Raw genomic sequence first — 21033 nt, 5'->3', positions numbered from 1 at the left:
TTTGGTCTTATTTGATCAAAACAGGACAGGACAATTGAAGAAGAAAGTAACTCCGAGGTTCGTCCGGTGGTTTTGATTGTAGCCTTAAAACTCTAAGACATAACGGGAACGTCATCAACAGTCAACGCGAAAAATGGCATGTTGAAGCTGAAACAGTTAAGTCCTTATGCTCTTGAGTTCTTGATACGGCGGAAATTTTATAAATCTGTCCTAACTCTTTGCCGGCAAGACTGCCGGTTGATTCGGTGAGACACCGAGGCAGAGCAAACGCTGCTATCTACATTATCTGACACGGCCTTTCTCGGTGTGCCTCGGTGAGAGCGTATAGTCGGCATCAGGCTCGAGAGTCCGAGAACGCAGAAACAGGTTTGGGGCGAGCGCGACACATCCCGACCGGCCGCGAGGACCGAGGTTACCGCCGATCGCGTCGCACAGTACTCGCCCGGCCGCTAGTGTGTTTGCGCGCGCACGTACGAAGGCAACGCGGGAAACGCCGCCAGCAACGTTACTCCACCTGCGAGACCTATGACAACATATGATTAAATAAGTGCAATAATAACCACTTTATAAATTTGCAAAGCTTTCATTTCGCAAGGATTGACTTTTGACGAGAACAGCAGTGTTGAGTGTTTGTGTTATAGCATGTTTGTGGACTTTTAATAGGTGAAGCCATAGACATGGCTAGTTTCGAGGACCTCTCCTTCGACTGGTCGACGCTCTGCCAGGAGTGCCCCGAGTGCTGGACTGCATCAGGTCAGTGAACCATAATTTTCCTAGTGACTCCTCGCGTCTCATAATTATTCGTTTTCTAAAACGAATTACATGTAAATTTGAATTTTGACCGGTACAATTTCGCCGACTACCCGCGATTTCGCCGCTCGTACCTTTCATATTTAATTGTGTGTTTCGAGATGATGTTATTATGGCTTTCACGTGCATCTTAATAATTCATACTAAATACTGTAATGGCTAGTAGGTAATTACTGTATCTTCTGACCGTTACGTTACTCTCGAATGATGGTTGTTTTATTGACTTAAAGTCATCACTGTAATTACTTATGCACCTGTTTAGATTTAATCGTAATTATATAGTTAAGCTGCCTAAGTTGTTTTTGTAGTTACTAGTTTGATTTTGGATTTAGAGAGACCGGGGTCAAATTTCGGGTTGGGCTAAAAATGTAAGGTACTAGATATTATTCTGGCAAGGAATTTTCATTATCAGCCCGAAATCAGGACATGGGTGTTTTTTTAGCCCCTTGTTTTGGAGAGCATTTTAAACCTCCGCCACGCGGTACCGGCTATTATGACATAGGATACAGACAATAGTGTATAGGTAGATCTCCCTAACCCGAATTAGTGCGGCTGCGTGCATGAGTCTAAGTAAGTCTCCTGTACGTTGTCACGTTATTCTTTAATCTTAAAGGTAAAATTAATTGGCTGATATTCTTTTATAAATATATTATAGGAGAATTGCACAACTCACCCAGCATGGGAATGTTAAGCCACAAGGATATTAAATCTCAGAGAATTATTTCAATAAGTACAGCGGTTTACAGTTTGAGTTTTAAGAAATCACCAGTCTCATCACAGCTGATCATGTCACTGTCACCACTGACATAAGAGAAACGTTCCGAAATACGTAAAAATGTACCCGAACATTTAAATAAAAGCTTAATATTTATTATAATTTAAAAGAATGCAAAGGCATGTTACAACGTATGGGCTTAAGCCCAGCAGTGGGCCCAGCAGGGTTTGATGTGCTAATTTATTTCAAGCAAATAAGTTATTTCCAATCCTTAAAATTACTGTAATTATAATTAAAATAATGTAGTTATTAAGAGAAGGCTATAACATCACGGTATATGACCGATATTTAACGCGCGTGAAACCACGTAGCATAGCTAGTTATTGCATATTTTTCATAATTGAATGTTAGCACAAGGCTATATAAATTAGTTTTCTTTCTTAATATTCAAACGAGCAATAAGCAACATTTACATAGGTAAAGATCCTACCATGCGTACTGCACATGGTAGTTTCATAATCATTAAACAGCTACGGCTTAAAATTTATTTCTTATTATAGGTACTTCTCTATACTTCGCGATCGCTTCGATGACATCGCGATCACACGAACGTAGCTATATGCAAACACTAAACCCCAGTGGCAGTATGAAACCGAAGTAAAATTTATCCAAAATAACTGCCGAAATATTATATTTTAATGCAAATTTTAATGCGGGCAAAATTTTTTCAAGTGACCTCAGATGATGATGATCGTGATGTCATTGTCTTTATCTGTACTTTGTCCATTTTTTCTTATCTGTCTCATAATGAAAACTATCATAAATAAAACAACAAACGCATACATAAAGAAGATCTATTATTATTTGATTTGAATTTATTTATCTGAGCCCACTGGTATTTTTTTTTAAATTATGGAGTTAAAGGAAAGGAGTACATATAATCTGTCAATCCCACCCTTGAGAGAAATCAGAGCAAGCCAAGCCGTGAGACACCAACTAATTAGCTTACTGAATACACAGTAGAGTCAAGTTTTGCAATTGACATTCCCAAAGTAGTTTCAGAAAAAAATGCATTTAAACTCATCTTTCAGTAATCTGGTTGATGGAAGCTACACTTTACATTCGGATGTACTATGGGCCAGCATAATAATGAATATGGGTAAAAATAGTTAAACCCAAGTGTTTTCTAGGATATTGTTTAATTGAATAAAAGAATTCAACGCGTGTACAGCTGCACCATCTGCAAACTCAAAGTATTGAGATTAATTGATCCATTTCTATAGTAACGTTTTGTCTTTTTCTTTCGAATGTCAAATTACTGATGACAGATAGAGAGAAATTATTGTATCACCTATAGACAGTGGGCTTACGACAGTAACAATATTAAATCAATGCCTATACACCGTTTATAAGTAAGGCCCGGTCTTTTTTATGTTATTTATAAAGCGATAGGCAATATCTTGTTTATATACTCCTAGTACACCACTGCGCACTGACCTAGCGGGGTGGACTACGGCCTTATCACTTCTGATTGTGGTGAGGAGACCCGTGCCCTGTAGTGGGCCGGTAAAGGGTTGTCATGATGTTGACACCTAAACTAATATAAGAAATGAACTAATAAAATAGCATGCACCTGACAAGCTATTTTTATTTCGTTATAAACATTGCAGTATTTTTTGTTAGGTAGAATTAAGTCTAGCATCTTTCACCGAATGGCTCTTGAGCTTTACTTTTAAATTTCCCTATCGCACTCTACGGGGCAAGACATGGCGAGTTCAGGATCATCGCAACGGCAATAGTTTTTGCAAATACCTATTCATCTTTGTCGCAGCTAGACTCGTCTACAAAATTCCATTTTGTTCCAAGAGAAATTCCACGCGATAACAATACACTTAACTTACGTAACGTGAAACCGATTGTTTTGCAAAAACCCGGATCGTTGTGTGTATGCTAAATATTTGTTCTATCACTTAGCGCGGTACACGGTCACGCTTTCGTATGGCCACGAAAACGGTCATAGTAACTCCATTACAGATGATTTTAACAGATTAATAAATCGTTGTAAGTCATTTAACTATTAATAATCTATGTACATGTAGTTCTTCTATGTGAAGCGGTGATATCCCAGTGCGTAGAACATCGTCTTCTCTTTCGGGTGGCCGAGTTCGAATCCAGCACGCACCTTTAACTTTTCTAAGCTACGTGCGTACGATGGAAAACATCTTGGGGAAACCTGCATGAGTTCTACATAATGTTCTCAAAGGTGTGTAGAGTCCACTAATCCGCATTGGGCCACCGTGGTGGACTACGGGTTTAACCCCTTCTCATTGTGGGAGGAGACCCGTGTCCTCTAGTGGGCCGTTTATGTGATGATGATGATGACGATGTAGTTCTTCAAAAATAGATACATTTTAACAAACAAATATACCATACTTATCTAATAATCCTTACCAATCTTCTTTTAAGCGGTGATAGCTTAGTAGTAAGGTTCGAACTCACTTTCGGGGGAGCAGAGTCCGAGCCCCGGCGCGCCCCTCTAATTTTCTAAATTATGTGCATTTTAAACAATTTTGACGGCCGACTGGCGCAGTGGGCAGCGACACTGCTTTCCGAGTCCCAGGCCGTGGGTACGATTCTAACAACTGGAAAATGTTTGTGTGATGAACATTATTGTTTTTCAGTTTCTAGGTGTTTATCTGTGTATTATAAGTGTTTATGTGTATTTTATTCATAAAAATATTCAAAAGCTATCTTAGTACCCATAACAAAAGCTACGTTTACTTTGGGGCTAGATGGCGATGTGTGTATTGTCACGAAAAGACGGATTTAATTAAATAAATATTTATTTATTTATTTAATTAAATCCGTCTTTTCGTGTTCACTATTAAATCGTGTTTTCCTTCACCGTTAAACCAAATCATTGCTTTAACTGTAAAGGACACACACAAAGGCTTGTGAAGTCCACTAATCTGCACTTGTTCAGCGTGGTGGACTACAACCTAAACTCTTCTCATCGAGGGACGAGACTCGTGTCCTAAAGTGGGCCGTTAATAGGTTGATATGATGATGAGGAATCTTTTTTATGTACCTACTTATCCAGTTTTATGGTAGATAAGGTTTGCTATAACTTCGTTAGACCTTACTAATCATTACCCTAAAAACATATAAAACAGATATTATTAGTTATTTAACGTAGTTTATCATAAGATGGGCATGTAAACAATTTTGCCTTTGTGTAATGTAAGCAGTAGGTACTTAAATAATAATTAAGGCAACTTTCCACACTTTCCATTAAAATTTTATATCCAAAATGTATGCCTTTCTTTTATATTAATGGTCATTATGGCCATGTTTTTAGTTATAAAACACGTAGTACCCAATAGACCATAAACAAAGTATAAAAGTATCGAACAGGTATAAATGCATCATATAAACGTAACTAGGATAGCGATAAAAAATTTAACTTTTGTTAGCGTTATTACTAAACTGCTGTTTTGCTTATCCGTCAAGTCCTTTAAATTATTTCCTACCTATCAAACAATAAGAACCCACCAATCAAATATTCACACAAATAAAGTTATTCACGAACCACCCCCTGGTAGCATATAACCTTGAAGTACATCTAAGACATCTGTGCGATGCAAAAAAATACATCAAAATTGAATTTTGATGCATTTTTCATTTAAATTTTATTTTGCCATGATACATAGTAAAAAACCGGTCCCGAAGTAATAGAAAATTAAAAAAAAACCCCATTCAAAAATTATATGCGTTTAATTACTACGAATCCTCTTTTTGAGTTAGCAAAATATTGAAATCAACCGAGTATGGCTGTGCCATTGGGTCTTATTAATTAAAAGTTCTCTCACGCCTCCAAAAATAATGGTTTTGTTATTGACCTGTACATTGTACATTCGACAGTCTTTAAATGATCTTTAATTAAAATTTACACACAAGTTGACAAAATTAGGTTGGTTGAGGTACACAAATTATACTTTATTATAAAATTAACGCGACGCATCTGGTTAAAAAGTAGGTACTCACATTCACGGAAATTCACAGACGAGTATCGTGAACAATTCTCGATGACCTAATTTGTAAGAATGGTATGTTGTGTCGTTAACTGTTATCCAAATCTTCCAATAAATCATATAGTTTAATTTCACCTGTTTACCCATTTAGTGTTAGTTTTCATGTATCTAACATCATAACTAATGAAGAGTTTTAATCTGCCATTTAATATGGGAGTTACCATACCAAATCTCACGTAATAGAGGCGACTATTATTTATCAACTCTAACTCATATTTAAGTATTTATGGTATACTAAGGTATATATTAGTATATTAATTTTTATATTCATCAATAGTATTTATGTATGTGTGTACTCTTGTTTATGTATTCGTATGTATATTTTAAACAGTGATCACCACCTTTTCGTATTTCTTTTTAGTTTTCCTAATCCTAAGTTTGCCTGGCAGAGATCACTACTTAGCGATAAGCCCGCCTTTTTTTATCCTACTACGTACTTGAAGTGTCTGTTCTTTTTTCTTGTTTTTCTGTACTTGATGTGGTGTACACATAAAGAGTATAAATAAAAATGAATAAAATGAATAAATAATTTGACAGATTTACGTAACTAACCTAAAATAAGTTTAGGTTTTTTTTTAATTGAAGAGTTATACTTACTACGCACTTCTGCGCTCGGGAAATTAAACGCCTTCAGCCAAATAAAAAAAAAATATACTTCCGCAGACAACAAACAACAGCTAGTTTGAAATATACTTTTAATCCCGTCTTTCTGCAAAAGGACTCAATTGGGACAAATTCACTGGTTTCTTAAAACTTTTAATTATATAAAATTTCCGTACTTCATTAAAGAGCGCGCGGGCATTTACGCTACTTTGTTATTCATCGCAACTGTTATTTTCTACGGTCTAACTCCATTGCTAATAGAATAAAACCCATCGTAATTAGTCGATAAAAGCAACTCTGTAATGGAGATTCAAAGTGGCAACCTTATAAAAAATGTGTGGTAAAGTATAAAACGTAGTTAATGTTTGTGCTATTGTATTGTCTAACTTACAGGTGATTCTTTCCGTTACAGATATTTTAAAAAGTAGTTCAAGTAGGTCTGTATTGTATATAACTGAGCACGTACTTCAATTTAGTATTTTCTATTTAACTACGGTCTGACTATTCATGTGCTACTAATATATTTTAAATTGACCCTTTACTGTCTGAAGGAGTTCTTAGATTTGAATAAATTATGGTTACAGATGTAGTTTTTAGTATCTAAGTACTTCTATTTACGTTTTTGCAAACGGTGCTTCAACGGTAAAGGAAAACATCGTGAGGTAACCTGCATGCCTGACAGTTCTCCATAATGTTCTCAAGGTGTGTGAAGTCGACCAATCCCACTGCGCCCGCGTGGTTAACTGCGGCCCCCTACGACCCTTGCCCTGTAGTGGGCCAGTAATGGATTGATATGATATGATGATGATTGATGATTACGCTTTTGTATACCAATGCATGGGCGTATCCAGCTTCTGGTCTAGGCCGGAGCAAGTGGGATTTTTTAGGTCAGCGGATTTTTTTTTAGAGGGCCCTCTCTAATCGATGTTAGTGTCAGACTGTATCTTGGCTGCCATACATTTTGTAAGAAAGTTCATAAAATTCTGCTCTGCGCTGCTGCATATGTTCACTCGACTTGTTTATGATTTTTTGAAATAACTAACTAGAGAAATACATTTATGATACAAATGATATAATTAACAATATTATTTTATACTATCCGCACGTGATTTGACTAGGCAAACTATTCGCAATATGACTATGAGTTTATTATCTATCAATTATTTGTTATCACTTATAAATAACAGATCAGGGTTTAAATTTTTTACACCGGATCTAAGGCAATGGTAATGATCGTGAGCAAAGGAATTCGCAGGAATATTCATAAGCATGATCGAAGTCATCGCTTACGTTGAAAAGGGACTGGGAGTGTATGCCGTACGCCGTCTTGAATGATAACGAGGTTGACATGACCAAACTACCGTTAAAACGTTACTGTAGCCGAATTCTAAGGCGCCACGTTCCTACTAGGTATTAGGGCCACCCAAATTGCGTGGCCTTCTTCATTTTTTTTTATCTTCGTTACATGAATCATGTGTGTCAACTGCCAGTTGAATTAAAAACAATTTTTAACCCTTTCAGATCTGAAAATATCTAGTTACTGCTCGGCTAGCATAGACAGTAGACAAAAATTATATCACCCAGTTAAATCCAAGGGATAAAACTAACATGTCCACCTGCCAAAGCAAGGCAGCAGGGAATAGGAGAAGTTCACCCCAGTTTGTAATTGCTTGTATATTATTTGGATATTATTCCATTTGCGTCAATGCTCAGAGCAATTTTCACAGTGCACTTAATGCAATAATGGCCTTGTATGTTCTTTATTCGATGCTCTGAGAGTTGCTATGGAAGAAGATAAATATATCTAGTCCACGCAAGCGTGCTGATGTCACAATATATCCCAAACCATTCTAGGTTATTAAGGAGAAGAAAAAGAAGAAGAAACACTTTATTTTACGCAAAACTTAAGGGAAAAGAGACAGTAAGAAGTTTACAGTAAAGGACATTGTAGGCACGCAAAGGTGGCCTTATTTATGCAAGCAATCTTATCAATCTAACCTTTGTAGATAGGACTTATGGCAAGAGAACGGGATAGTGCTAGCATAAGACCATATAGAGCATTCATATACATTCATACATACCAAAATGTATGGATACAAATACATACCTTACGTATATAAAAGTCCTATAGCCAAGTTAGGGAATGGAAAAGCCCGATTTTAAGAGCTACTTCAATCAGCGACACAGCAAAAGTGCGACAGCTAAGTGGTGATCTATAGATAAAACAAAATTGTGAGTACTTATGTACACGCGTTAGAAGTTATACTTCTTTAAAATAAAATTTCTTCTATATCTTTCTATCTTTCTTGTTCTAAGTTTGTAGAAAAAACGACACTTACAATAGAAAAAAGGTATTGTTTGAATTATTGAAAGTCAACTGTCAAACCTTTTTTAGAAAACCTAAAATGTTGACTATAGCTAACTTCATGGTGTCAGTAGAAATTTACTCTCACCATTTTTCCCTAACGTTCTAAAAGAAGTATAACTTCAAAAAAAAAAAACAACTTAATACCCATTACAAAATTCATAATGTTTGTAATATCCTCATGCTTCTTTTCTCATAGCCCATAGGGGAGAGGTATTCAGAGCTTAGACCTTCCACGATGATCCTATCCCGGATGGTCGTCCTACATTATTATTACAGCTTGATGAGAACCGCAACCGACCGCTGAACGTGACCTCCAAACCATGCGTTGGACAAAGCAGATTTCTTAACCCTGGTACTGAGAAATAGAGTGTCTTGATTAACAAACCCAATGTTTGGTACTAACCACTCAAGTAAAATCCGACTGTTTGGCTCGACTTGGTTGATAACCCATAACCTAGTGATCCGTAGTCCAACATCCTAATCACGAGACCAATGATCCAATGAGGTAGCAGCTCTACTCTCTCTCTACTAACAGAGCACACATGATTAACATTACTGCAACATTCAAGGTTACAACCATAAATCAATTATTCTTGATCTATGGTTACAACACAACGGGTTATATAGTCAATGGATTATTATCATTTGACACTCGTTAAGTGTATTTAAGATTTCATAGTATTGATAAATCCAGTCTTGCGGCAGAACCACTCTCGTGGGATATTTGCAAAAGAAGTTCAACCTGACTGGTGTATGGAAAGAGTTAGTTATCAGCTCAAATTGATTGATTTGAATTTTTCTAATGACGAAAACCGTAGAGTAATTTAACATACATAAACACACTAGCACTACAAATCCCTCATACGTATATACAAAGAATTAAGAACATACAGAATCCGTGTACACGACTAATATTAAAGCATCAAAAACCACTCCACTTTAGAATGGTATCTCAAACAAACGGTTAGTCGCTCTCACTTCACACCATTTAGCGGTTGACGTTCATTATTTTAGGTACCTCTAATATAAGCGTTCACCATAAAATGGGAAAAAATTGTGACCTAGCTACATTCCACTGGTGTAAAGCGGTTATAAGCCAAAACCCACTAATCAGTTTGTATGCGACATCGCGGTACCGAAACGCTAAATCGCTTTGCAGGACGTCTTTTAACGGTCTAAGAGCCAAACGAAGTATAGTAGTGAAATTAAAAATTCATTTATTTCAAGTAGGCTTACTTAACTCTACAAGCACTTTGAAACGTCAGTAAGTATAATATTATTAATGCGAAAATGTGTTACGAGTATCGAGATAGTAAAACAGTCCGACACTGACATACGCTAATTTATTTAATTAAATTTGATTAATTCATTTAGAGAATTTTGAGAAACGTTTGCGTTCTACTAATAACGGAAGTTGCGTCTTTATACCCATTAGGTTTAATCGCTTTTTTTACGACATATGTATAATTTTGATACGAACATCTCTGATTTTAAATGATTAGATGTCCATAGCTCAATAATTCACATGGTTTGTCCTTATATTATAAATGTCTGTTTGTTTCTTGCATAATGTTTTTTACCTAAGCATGGTTTATAAAAATTTGGCCTGCATCGTGGAGATCAGATTCTTTAGTTAGACATTTGATACATTTCATGGATTTTTTTTAAATCATATCTTAATCTTATAATTAGCTGGAAAATGTTTGTGTGATGAACGTGAATGTTTTTCAATGTCTGAATGTTTATTTGTATATTATAAGTATTTATGTTTATTCATAAAAGTATTCAACAGTTATAATACAAGCTACGCTTTCTTTGGAGCGAGTGTATCGTCGTAGTATAATAATTTATTTATTTAACAAAATTTTTAAATAGAACTAACTCTAATCCTCCCAACAAAACGGCCCGGTGATGCCGACAAGGTAACTTGATTTACGATGCTTAGACAGATTGCGGTAAAAAATGTGTAAGCACATAATATACACTTACAATGTTTCGAAACATCCGGACTAATACGATTTTAGGCATGTTTTAAGGTCGAATTGCACAGTATTTACTGAATGGGATGATCTGTCTTTGAAACCCTCTCTCCTATAACAGAGAAGCCATCTGGCCAGCAAACATCAAGATTCATCACTATTATGAAAATAAGAAATGTAAAATGTAAATTGTTAATGTTGGAAAAGAGCAACTGCTGAGTTTCTTGCCGACTTCTTCTCGGTAGAATCTGCCTTCCGAACCGGTGGTAGAGTCACACACAGTCAGACTTGACGTTTAAAAGTGCTTTTATTAGGCCTACTTGAAATAAATGAATTTTGAATTTTGAATTTTTTGAATTATAACAAATAAACTTTGTTATTCAGTGTATAAAAAATAGATTTAAAAAAAAATATAGACACATTGCACAAACATACTATGAAACCTTTAAAAATAAATTTACAGTAATGTAAGGAATCATTCACTACAATAAACATTAAATTTTAAGATGAATATCTAGCCACTTATGTAAGTACTTATAGGAAAAGATATCAAGGAAAAGTCATTTGTACACATGTTTTAAATCTTAAGTCTGCAATCCAATGGAAACATTCACATTAATATGCATCTTGTCATTGGTAAAACAGCGGATATCTCATTGTATCGCGAATAGCATAAAAACAAGTGCGTGTAGAAAAATGCAATTTGTTAAAAAGTTGAGAGCATGTTGTTTTCTTATTATCGCTATTTGAGATGTTTCTTTTTATTTTATAATTAATAGTGAGTATAATAATAAATTATGCCTAAATTATGCCTAAAGTAAAATTAGGTTACATTTTACTATTAGGTAATGCTGGGCGCACATTTTGTCGCTATCAGACTAACTGCATATGAGCTGTTGATACGTCTTAAGTAAACAACGTGCAATATTGGCTTTACTGGCGCACAATTGGCTGCGCTGACGTTGAGTTTTTTTTTTTAATCCATGATACTGTTCTATTTATTATGTGGCATACTTGAGTATCATTTTGTATCCTCCTTGCTTTACATAGATTAGTTCATTTACTTTTAGGACATGTAGCTCTTACTTATACTTTATAAACATAAAAATGCTTTCTTTTCTTTTATACCATTTCAATTGAAATTATACATGTATGTCTGTATTGGTGAATCACACCAGTGCGAGTATTCTAATACGAATGCACCTTACTGCATGCAGTTACATTTAACAACAAGTTAACAGCTTTCCAAAAGGCCTCCCTGAATGAGCCTGCGCGTATTTAAGAACAGTAACGCTTCTTAAACGGAATTCAATTGTAGTTAGTAAACTTTTGCAACAATCAATAAATTCATGTGTGTATCGAACAAATGCACTAATTAGCATTTTGTTCCTCTAATGCGTTTTTAATTACGTTTGCGAAACGTGCGTCGACTGCGCGTGTAAAACACGCTGTATGTGTAGGCCCTTACAGAGAGTAAAAGTTTACTATCAAAGAACTATACCTACCAACTTCCGATAGTAAAAGAATATTACAATAGTTAAAGGTAAAAACGTTATTACAAAACAAGAGGTGTTATTCCGGCAAGGTTATACCGTGAAAAATTATACAAAAATTTCTAAACAAAATTTTACACTTTTGAATTCTTTAAATTTAAACGTGATAATCGTAATGGAGCCTATCAATCAATATCGCAATAGCTTATTATAAAAGTTCCAAAATCTATGAAAAGCAAAACCGGCAACTTATTTCAGTGTTGATTTTATGCCATTTAAAATTTGTAAAAAAAGGAAACTTCCGCAATTTTACCTGGGCTGTAATTGAATATCACAAATCATATTGTTATCTAGAGATTAGAAGGAGTGAAAATTGCGAAGCGAGAGCATATTAAATCGGAACGGACTAGTTCGCCACCTTGTTATTTCCAAACCTCGTTAAAACATTATTTCGATGTTGCCTTGAGTTTCTAGTTATGGAGGTTCAATGTTTTATTTGTACAATTCGTTAAAGCCATTTTCTACGCATTGGGAGCTTTGTGGAAACAGATGTTTGTGCAGTAGGTAGGTTTATTTCACAATGTGTGGTTTAATTTTATTAATCGACAAACGAGGTACATCATCCATAGCATATGACAGTCTCACTGCCTCCAACGGGAGGGTTTGCGCATAATCACCACGCTGCGCTGGATATACAAGATTATACTATTCAAGATTACATGAACAAGGAATTGTAGGATACCACCCTTTAAAGTATCACTAAAACTGAATTTAGAGAGATGATTCGATATATCTTCAATAAACGTATATTACGGTTTTCTTATTTAAAATTGGCAACCCTAATTAATTGTAATAATAATAAATAAATAAGAAATTAATAAATATACTACGACAATACACACATCGCCATCTAGCCCCAAAGTAAGCGTAGCTTGTGTTATGGGTACTAAGATGACTGATGAATATTTTTATGAATAACATACATAAATACTAAGAATATAAACACCCAGACACTGAAAAACATTCGTACTCATCACACAAACATTGTAATGACTTGAAGTCGCATTTACGTGTGTGTACGTATGAACGTTTTAGTGAATTAATATTTTAATATTTTAAAGAACCATAACTTTTTGCTGCTGCAATTGTAATCCGTGTCCACATTTGAATTTAAATTTAAGCGCAGCATATTTTTTGGTTGTCATTTTTTAAGAAAACTTGCTAAAGTTACTTCTCTAAAAGTATCGATCTCAAGAAAAAGTTCGGGAACAAAAGTTTTCATTCTTGTTAATATTGTATTACTCCATCGCCTTAGTCTACCACATTACTAATTTAAATGGTAGAGCATATAGAAAAATTATTGTTACGTAATAAAGTGTAGATATCCTTATAAAATACCTAAGACCAGCAATGAACTTCAATCGTTTCAAACATCATAATCAAAAGGTATTTGTGTAAACATTACTGGCTCGGAAAATGCTCAGTATGTAATAAAATTTTAAACAAGAACGTTGACCGCAGGAGCCCGTCGATACTAGTTCGACCGGAAGGAAAATAGATAACGAGATTTACCGGTTGTAAAATAACACGCGGATAGAATAAAAAGCGGACCTCCATAATGCGCAAAATGAAATGGATAATAATCTACAATTTTCCCGACCCGTAAACAGGATGTAATTAGACGTATGAATATTATTACGTATTGATTAAATTATTATTGATCTTTGTCGATCTGATTTTACTCGATCTTTCTACTTCTACCACTCCTTATACCATTCAGGAACACTGTATAATAATAATAATCGTTTATTTTTCTAAAAAACAATATAACAGGTAACCAAAGCCTTACTATAAAATAAGCTAGAGGCCCTACATGTATGATAGTTATCAGTGCTCTACCCAGTTAATATTTGCAATAAGACATTGGATTTTTGCTTATTAATTACAAACTTTCAAAGTACATAATAATTAATATCTAGTCTATCTATTAATAGTAGTTTTGTGAGTATGTGAATGTGTGTATTCATGTGTATGTGTACGGTAGGTATTTTATTCTTGTATAGAAAGTAAATTTTCAGTCTTATCATAATCTAAATCTAGGAGCCACTTATTTATTTCTTTTTTAAAATTATGGGAATAATGTTGATGCGTGAACCAGCAAACATACTTTAGCCTAAGGTTTCCGGGATTAAAGAATCCTGTGAAGGAATTTATCCGATTACGAAAGTTTGCATTCAGCTTTGTATACTTTTCCAACACTTCGGAAACATCCAAGGAACTCAAAAAATACTAAGATACCGAGTTCATCAAAATTTTAATAGTACCCAATGAATATTAGTATTATTAATGTTACCAGCAATCATTGAAAACTTCCCCAAAGAGGATATAAACCTACTCCATAACATCTTCTTCATAGACAATTTGTTAAAAGTTGGTATAAAAAGATAAGGGATAAAAGTTCGGCATTCGTAGTAAATTAAAAAAACACAGTAAATTATTTGTTTTTTTTTAAATTATTATACCTACTCTGTATCTTAGTTAGGTACTCATAGTTGCATGCTAGCCTTTGAGCGCGCGAAAACTTGTAACGAAAAACTTTCAAATGTATTTCTTACAGGTAACGTACCGTTGATATTGTTACCATCATTATCACTTCAACCAATTGACGTCCACTTCTGGACCTAGATCTTTTGTAATTGTAGGGCGTTCCAATCTTCACGATTCTGGGCCACTTGTTTCCAGCGGCTACCCGCGAATCGTTTAATGTCGTCTGACCACCTGGTTGAGTGTCGACCAACGCTGCAAGAGCTAGTTAGCGACTACGTTTCTGATCCGTATACATCACTGGCAACATGGAATGTTCGAAGATTTTGTCCTTATGATATTGTACTAATAGTACAAAAGAAACTAAACGGGTTCACCCCTCGGATAAATCGCCCCCACAATGTCACAATATTTTATTTGAACTAGAAGTTCTACAATTAATAACTTAGTCCCAATCGGGTACAAAACCCAGTTTTTTTTTTTTTTGCGTAACAATCTCACAAATGACATAAACATAAATTTGATTTTAAAAAACCTGTATCTGCGAGAGACTGGTAGAATCGCTAGCAAATAATATATGTAATGTGTATGTTTTTATAATCTCACGTGTTCGTGATATACTCGCACATGTGTTCGTTTACTTGATCACTTACATAATGATCTTTATGCAACATCTAGATTGATTACTGTTGCATAGACATCTAAAACAAGCATTTTCTCACTAATTGAATTTGATTTGACTAAATTTTACAAATTATAAATATACTAGCGGTCACGCGTCACTTGGTAAACATAGAATTTCTGATTTTCCTTAAAATAGCGTAGAACTTTTCCCGTACGCGTTGTATGCCTGGTATTATGTATTATGATTTTCTCGGAATGAAGAGCATCCTATACCTGTGTCATTTAAAACTTGACGTTTCAAAAGTGCTTATATTATTAGGCCTACTTGAAATAAATGAATTTTGAATTTTGAATTAAAAATTAGGCATATACTGTTTCGAAGCAGTATTTAAAACGAGAAGAATTTTCCGTTTGTCTTTAGTTTGCTAAGTAAACAATAAATAAACATGAACGGATACACATGCATACTACAACGTACCGTACCATTTATAGACGAGTTCATAGCATAGTTATAGACGTATCCAATAGAAAAGAATAAACTTCGAAACTATTCATATAGGTAGATAGGTAGTTATTATTAAAGAAAATATATATGTCATAATGGAAAACAAAATACATATTCAGATTTAAAACTGTTAAAAGAGAAAGAAAACATTTTTTTAACACTTTAAAAAAATACACGATACAATTCAAATTAAAAAATCGCAAATATTGAAGTTGATGACGGCACGGTGTTTTTATCCTGTCAGACAATACTGCTTAACATAAATCTTTGAATAAAACTACAAAGGAAGATAGATCTAAGTAGTGCTATCCTTTTCACGATGTTTCCTGTGAAAACGGCTGGCATTAGATTTAGACTTCTCAATTTAATTTAGCTTAAATATTTGTGTGATTTGCACTGATATTTCCATAAACAACAACTCTGATTGTGAGCATTCTAATGTTATACTGAGGTAACTTTTGTATACATTTCGATTATCTAAACATACTCAGTATCATCATGAACACATCAACCCTTTCTGGCCAGAGCAGAGCAGAGACAGAGAACGGGTCTCCTCCCACAATGCGAAGGGGTTTAGGCCGTAGTCCACTACGTTGGCCCAGTGTGGATTGGTGGACTCAGTGAAATGGACATACTCAGTAAGATAAAGTCAATATATTAAGTCGTATATCGTTTGCAATTTTTTTTTTATAATCGTTCCTCTAGGAACGCTGATATTAGAAGTGTGAAGCTGGAAATTAATGGAATTTAAGTCATTTTAGTCTAACGTTTGTTTTGATACTGGTAAACTCCTGTGCGATTGCGGGAGGCCGGGGGGTAGTGATAAGCCTAGTATGTACCTAACGCTAACTTGCGTTCAATGACACGGCAGGTACGTGTAGACGATCTCAGTACTTGACACCACGGCCACAGTCACGCTCGACGGCGAGCCCCGGGTCTCTCACGAGTGTGACAAATATCGGATTTCAAAAGCCTCAAGGGTTCGCAATAATGGCCATAAACAATGAGCCTCAAGCCTTTTTTTTGTTTCAAACATGTATTTACATCTTTACATCTTTTGTACCAAACTAAGTAGGTACCTACCTACTTAGTTTGGTACAAAAGTGTTTTGTTTTCTAATGGAAAATAAAAGGAACGTGTACTTTTGAAATGCATCCTGTTTTAGCGTTACAGTGAAAGTACATAAAAAAGCCGCATGCAAGTTGCAGTAGAGCAGTAGCAGAACTTTTTCGTGATAGGACCATGATGCATGTTCCTGGCGCCAAGTAGCATTGTTGCCATGATGTGTTCCGGTCTGAAAGGGATGGTTGACGGTGCAATAACAGGCATATGAGGCTTAAAACCTTCTCCTCAGGTTGATGGACGTAGTGCGGCTAATGCTTCTTCCTACCCTGCCAAGTGTTGAGGCGATGGTTTTTGGCTTACCATCAGGTGAGCCGCCTCCTTGATCCGCTATTCTATACGATAAAAAAAGCCACATCACTTGGAATCACAATTGGTTCACGATTCAAATTTCAGTTTTGCGAGAGTTTAGATATACACAGTGGCGTGCACTTCATACATGCACCAAAGCACTGCCTACCCTAAAATTTATATATAACTCGTATAACTGGAAAGAAACCCAGTGCACGCTACTAGATATATATGAGTTTAGGATGTTAAACCTTGTTTTGGAGTGGATACAGTTGTTAAAATACTTCATATTTCTTATTATTGTCTTATTATGTATTCGCGTTTCTTATTGTATTGGTTTTCTTACCTACAAATTTAACGGATTTCCTCTCGCCAAGAGTAGTCTAAGAGGGGCCGCTTTAGCGTTAGTACCGTCTTTATATTGTTAAACGTTTAGTCTTAACTTCTACAATGTTGTTTTTAGATATACTATAAATATTTTAATTTAAGATATACTATAAGTATTCAATTTAGTTTTCATTGCGCCTTTGGATTTACTAGGAGGCTTTTTTCTTTTTTGCATTCGATAGCCTAATTCTTCAGGTAGGTATACATCACACTATGATACTTAACCATCTTTTAGAAATTCCTCATCAGCAAAAGGGAAATTTTCTACAAGATCGTTAAGTGGAGAATAACGCGAGACACGGCGGTCGGGGTGTATTGTGTAGAATAGCGGATGATACTTTGTATATAAGTAAAGATTACTTATCAGAGGTTGTACGCGTCGCGGGAAACTCTAAATTAATATCATAAACAAAAGATGTATCGTAAGATTTTTTTTTTTTTTTTTAAATAAATAAATAAATATACTACGACAATACGCACATCGCAACCAAGCCCCAAAGTAAGCGTAGCTTGTGTTATGGGTACTAAGATAGCTGATGAATATTTTTTTATGAATATAAAACACATAAATACTTATAATATACAGATAAACACCCAGACACTGAAAAACATTCATGTTCATCACACAAACATTTTCCAGTTGTGGGAATCGAACCCACGACCTTGGACTCAGAGAGCAGGGTCACTGCCCACTGCGCCACCCGGCCGTCTAAAAATTATTCTGAAATGCTGGTATTTAAAATACCTATTACAAAGTAGGCGGGTATGTCATCACTAATCGATGTCTAGTGGTTTATCGTAGCACCATTAACCGAATTTGATTATAACAACTTGTCAGATTAAACTACGAGTAGATTCAATATAATAGAATGTAGATAAGAACGTATGTAACATTATAATAACAGCGCCACAGTCAAAGCGGCGCAAGGTGAATAACAAACGGGTTACTGTTACACAGTTATACCTAGTATTAGCACCGTATAGTTACGAACCACATTCCACCATGTTGATTTACTCCTAAGGATGACAGAATAATCCGGTATCTCACCAAGTAGGTACAACGAATAGTTAACAATGATATTAAAGCGCTATTAAAGCCATATAATGGCTTTCAGATACATCTCATGTTAGGTAATTACCGTATTTTTCTGTCATACTGAGATTCATTATTTTAACGTTACCGTTACACTAAGTACTACTTAAGTAGGATGACAAGACATCATAGCTAAGTATTGGTCTGATAGGGAAGCTCAGATTTACAAGCGGTAGTGAGAATTATTCTCAAGGTATCTTTGAAATCTTTCCGGAAATGGGGATGAACGTACACGTAGATAAGCCAGAGTTATCGACGCATTGTGATGCTATATATACGTCGCAGGGTACATAACTTGGAGAAACGTAGAGTCGTTACCCCTTGTTTAGGGGGACGGTTGATATTGCAGCGAGTCGCATCGCTTACATTTCCAAATTCCACGTTTAACCCGTTATTGCCCAAGAATTTTTCCTACCGAACTTTTGAACAACATTTTGGTATGCAAAGGCGGTCAAAAAGTAATTACTGCGTTTCAATAGAGTCTTCTGCATTAATCCAAAAAAACGGCACAAGGCAATCATCATACTCAAAATCATCTTATCAACCCATTACCAGCCCACTACAGGGAACGGGTCTCTTCCCACAATGCGAAGGTTGTGTTGATCTATAACAAGAAAGCGTAGTACTGGCTAATGCCGATGATAAAGTAGTAAGTACTAAAGACAGAAGATGCCTTTAGCTGCGTAAAGTTTTGTCGTCTTAGGATGTCAAACTACTGATGACAGATGGAGAGAAAACATTGTATTAAAATATTCATAAGACCCTATACATCGCAGCGAAGCGTTGAGGTAATGTTCTGCTCCCGATATATGAAAGTCAAGGACTTATCGAAACTAATAATGACTGTATTTTTCTGACAGCGCAATGTGAGAAAAATATAGGATAATATTATGATATAACAAGAAAAACATTCGTTTAAACGTATTTGATATTAAATTACAAAAATATTCGAGGACGTCCGGATGTCTGTCCGTATGGATCCGGCACTCTACGACCGTAAAAATTAACGTATATAAGTTTTTCTTTTTAAAAGCTTCATAATCGCAGCTTTGCTATTGAAAATCTGTGGGTAATTCGCTGTCGTTTAATTACAATTAATAAAAAACTAAAAAAAGTTTGATTAGTCTTTAGTCTTTTCTCTTATTAGTCTTTTCTCTTATGAAAATTGGGTTCGTTTACTATGCGAGCTATTGTGTGATTTACGTCGAGAATGGCGCGAAATGTTGAAATTGTTTTTAATAATTTAAACAAAAACAGATGACTTGGAGCGCTCGCATGCGGTGAAAAGTTTAAGGTACTTTTTATAGTGAAAAATAAGATTATGAGGCGTGCCCTTTTGGATTTTCCAAACTTTTGTTTATTGGTGCAGCGCAATTGCGACTTTCGTGGTACGAACTCATGTAAGTACCAACTGTAGAACTCTACTGACGCTAAATCTAACCTATACGTCGTAAATCGTACCTTTGAAAGTCGCTTGAAATGTACTTGATAATAGGTACACAAGGTGAACTTAAAATAGAACAGTGTTGAATGATTGTGCCTTCGCTGTACTTTGAATCGCATTCCATTGTCCTGATGTATTGCTAAGAGAAAAAGACATTTTGAATTAATTGCACAGCCTTAGCGCCTTTGTCGTTGGCTTGTCGCCTTCTAGGCGGGCCTAAGCGTCTATTAGACAGAACTAGGTGTTTCGCATCTGATTGGCCAAAGAATATATTTAGCTACTTACAGATGTACCAGCCCTGTGTGCTTGAGGAAAGGATATATTCTATAGTAGTAAACAGGGATATCTAGGTAAGGGACTTTATAAAAAGTACTTTTACAATTTTAATCAAAGTGTTGGCAAACCTTTTTTAACTGTCATTTAGAGTTACGTAGCTTAGTAAACGGAACCCTTATTTCCTGTCCTGACCATATGTCATATCCAACTTATCTCACCTGCCTTCTAAAATTTTATCGATATGTTTTTTGAGGGAGGCTGGTTTCCACAACATGTTACACAATATGACGTAAATTTTAATAATACGTTCAAAATTAAAAAGTGATATGTGTAAAACCAAATTTAAAGTGCAAATAAAATATACATCATGTTAAATTCGATATATAGGATACATAGGAAGAAACCTCTGGCTTTCTCTATATTAACTTTAACATTAACGTTTATTAATTTTTCACAAGACGGGTTTACAATACTAGAACTATAAATTGACTAACTAAAAAATATAACGTACACATTCATTATTCTAAGACACCGTCTCGAAAGCCACGAAACTGTATACCACAGACAATCACAATATGCGAGTATCTGTGGTTAAACTTAGGGTTGCCAACACATGGAACTCATTGAGCGAATCTCGTAGACTCGCATTAAGCATCTATAAAAATTATGATCTTAGCAAGAGATTATT

General features: G+C 35.3%; 1 protein-coding gene across 1 annotated transcript in view; it reads left to right on the top strand.

Moving 5' to 3' along the window:
* The first annotated feature begins 383 nt into the window (after positions 1-383).
* The window catches only part of LOC120624441 (cerebellar degeneration-related protein 2), a 128078-nt gene continuing 107428 nt past the window's right edge, over positions 384-21033 (top strand). Inside the window, exon 1 of the mRNA XM_039890987.1 lies at positions 384-753. Within this exon, the coding sequence (XP_039746921.1) occupies positions 678-753 (76 nt within the window). The 5' untranslated portion in view covers positions 384-677. The remainder of the gene's footprint in view (positions 754-21033) is intronic.

This window comes from Pararge aegeria, chromosome 6, assembly GCF_905163445.1.
Source record: "Pararge aegeria chromosome 6, ilParAegt1.1, whole genome shotgun sequence".
NCBI lineage: Eukaryota > Metazoa > Arthropoda > Insecta > Lepidoptera > Nymphalidae > Pararge > Pararge aegeria.
Note: the sequence above shows the minus strand (reverse complement) of the source record. Positions and strands in the feature narration are given on the sequence as shown.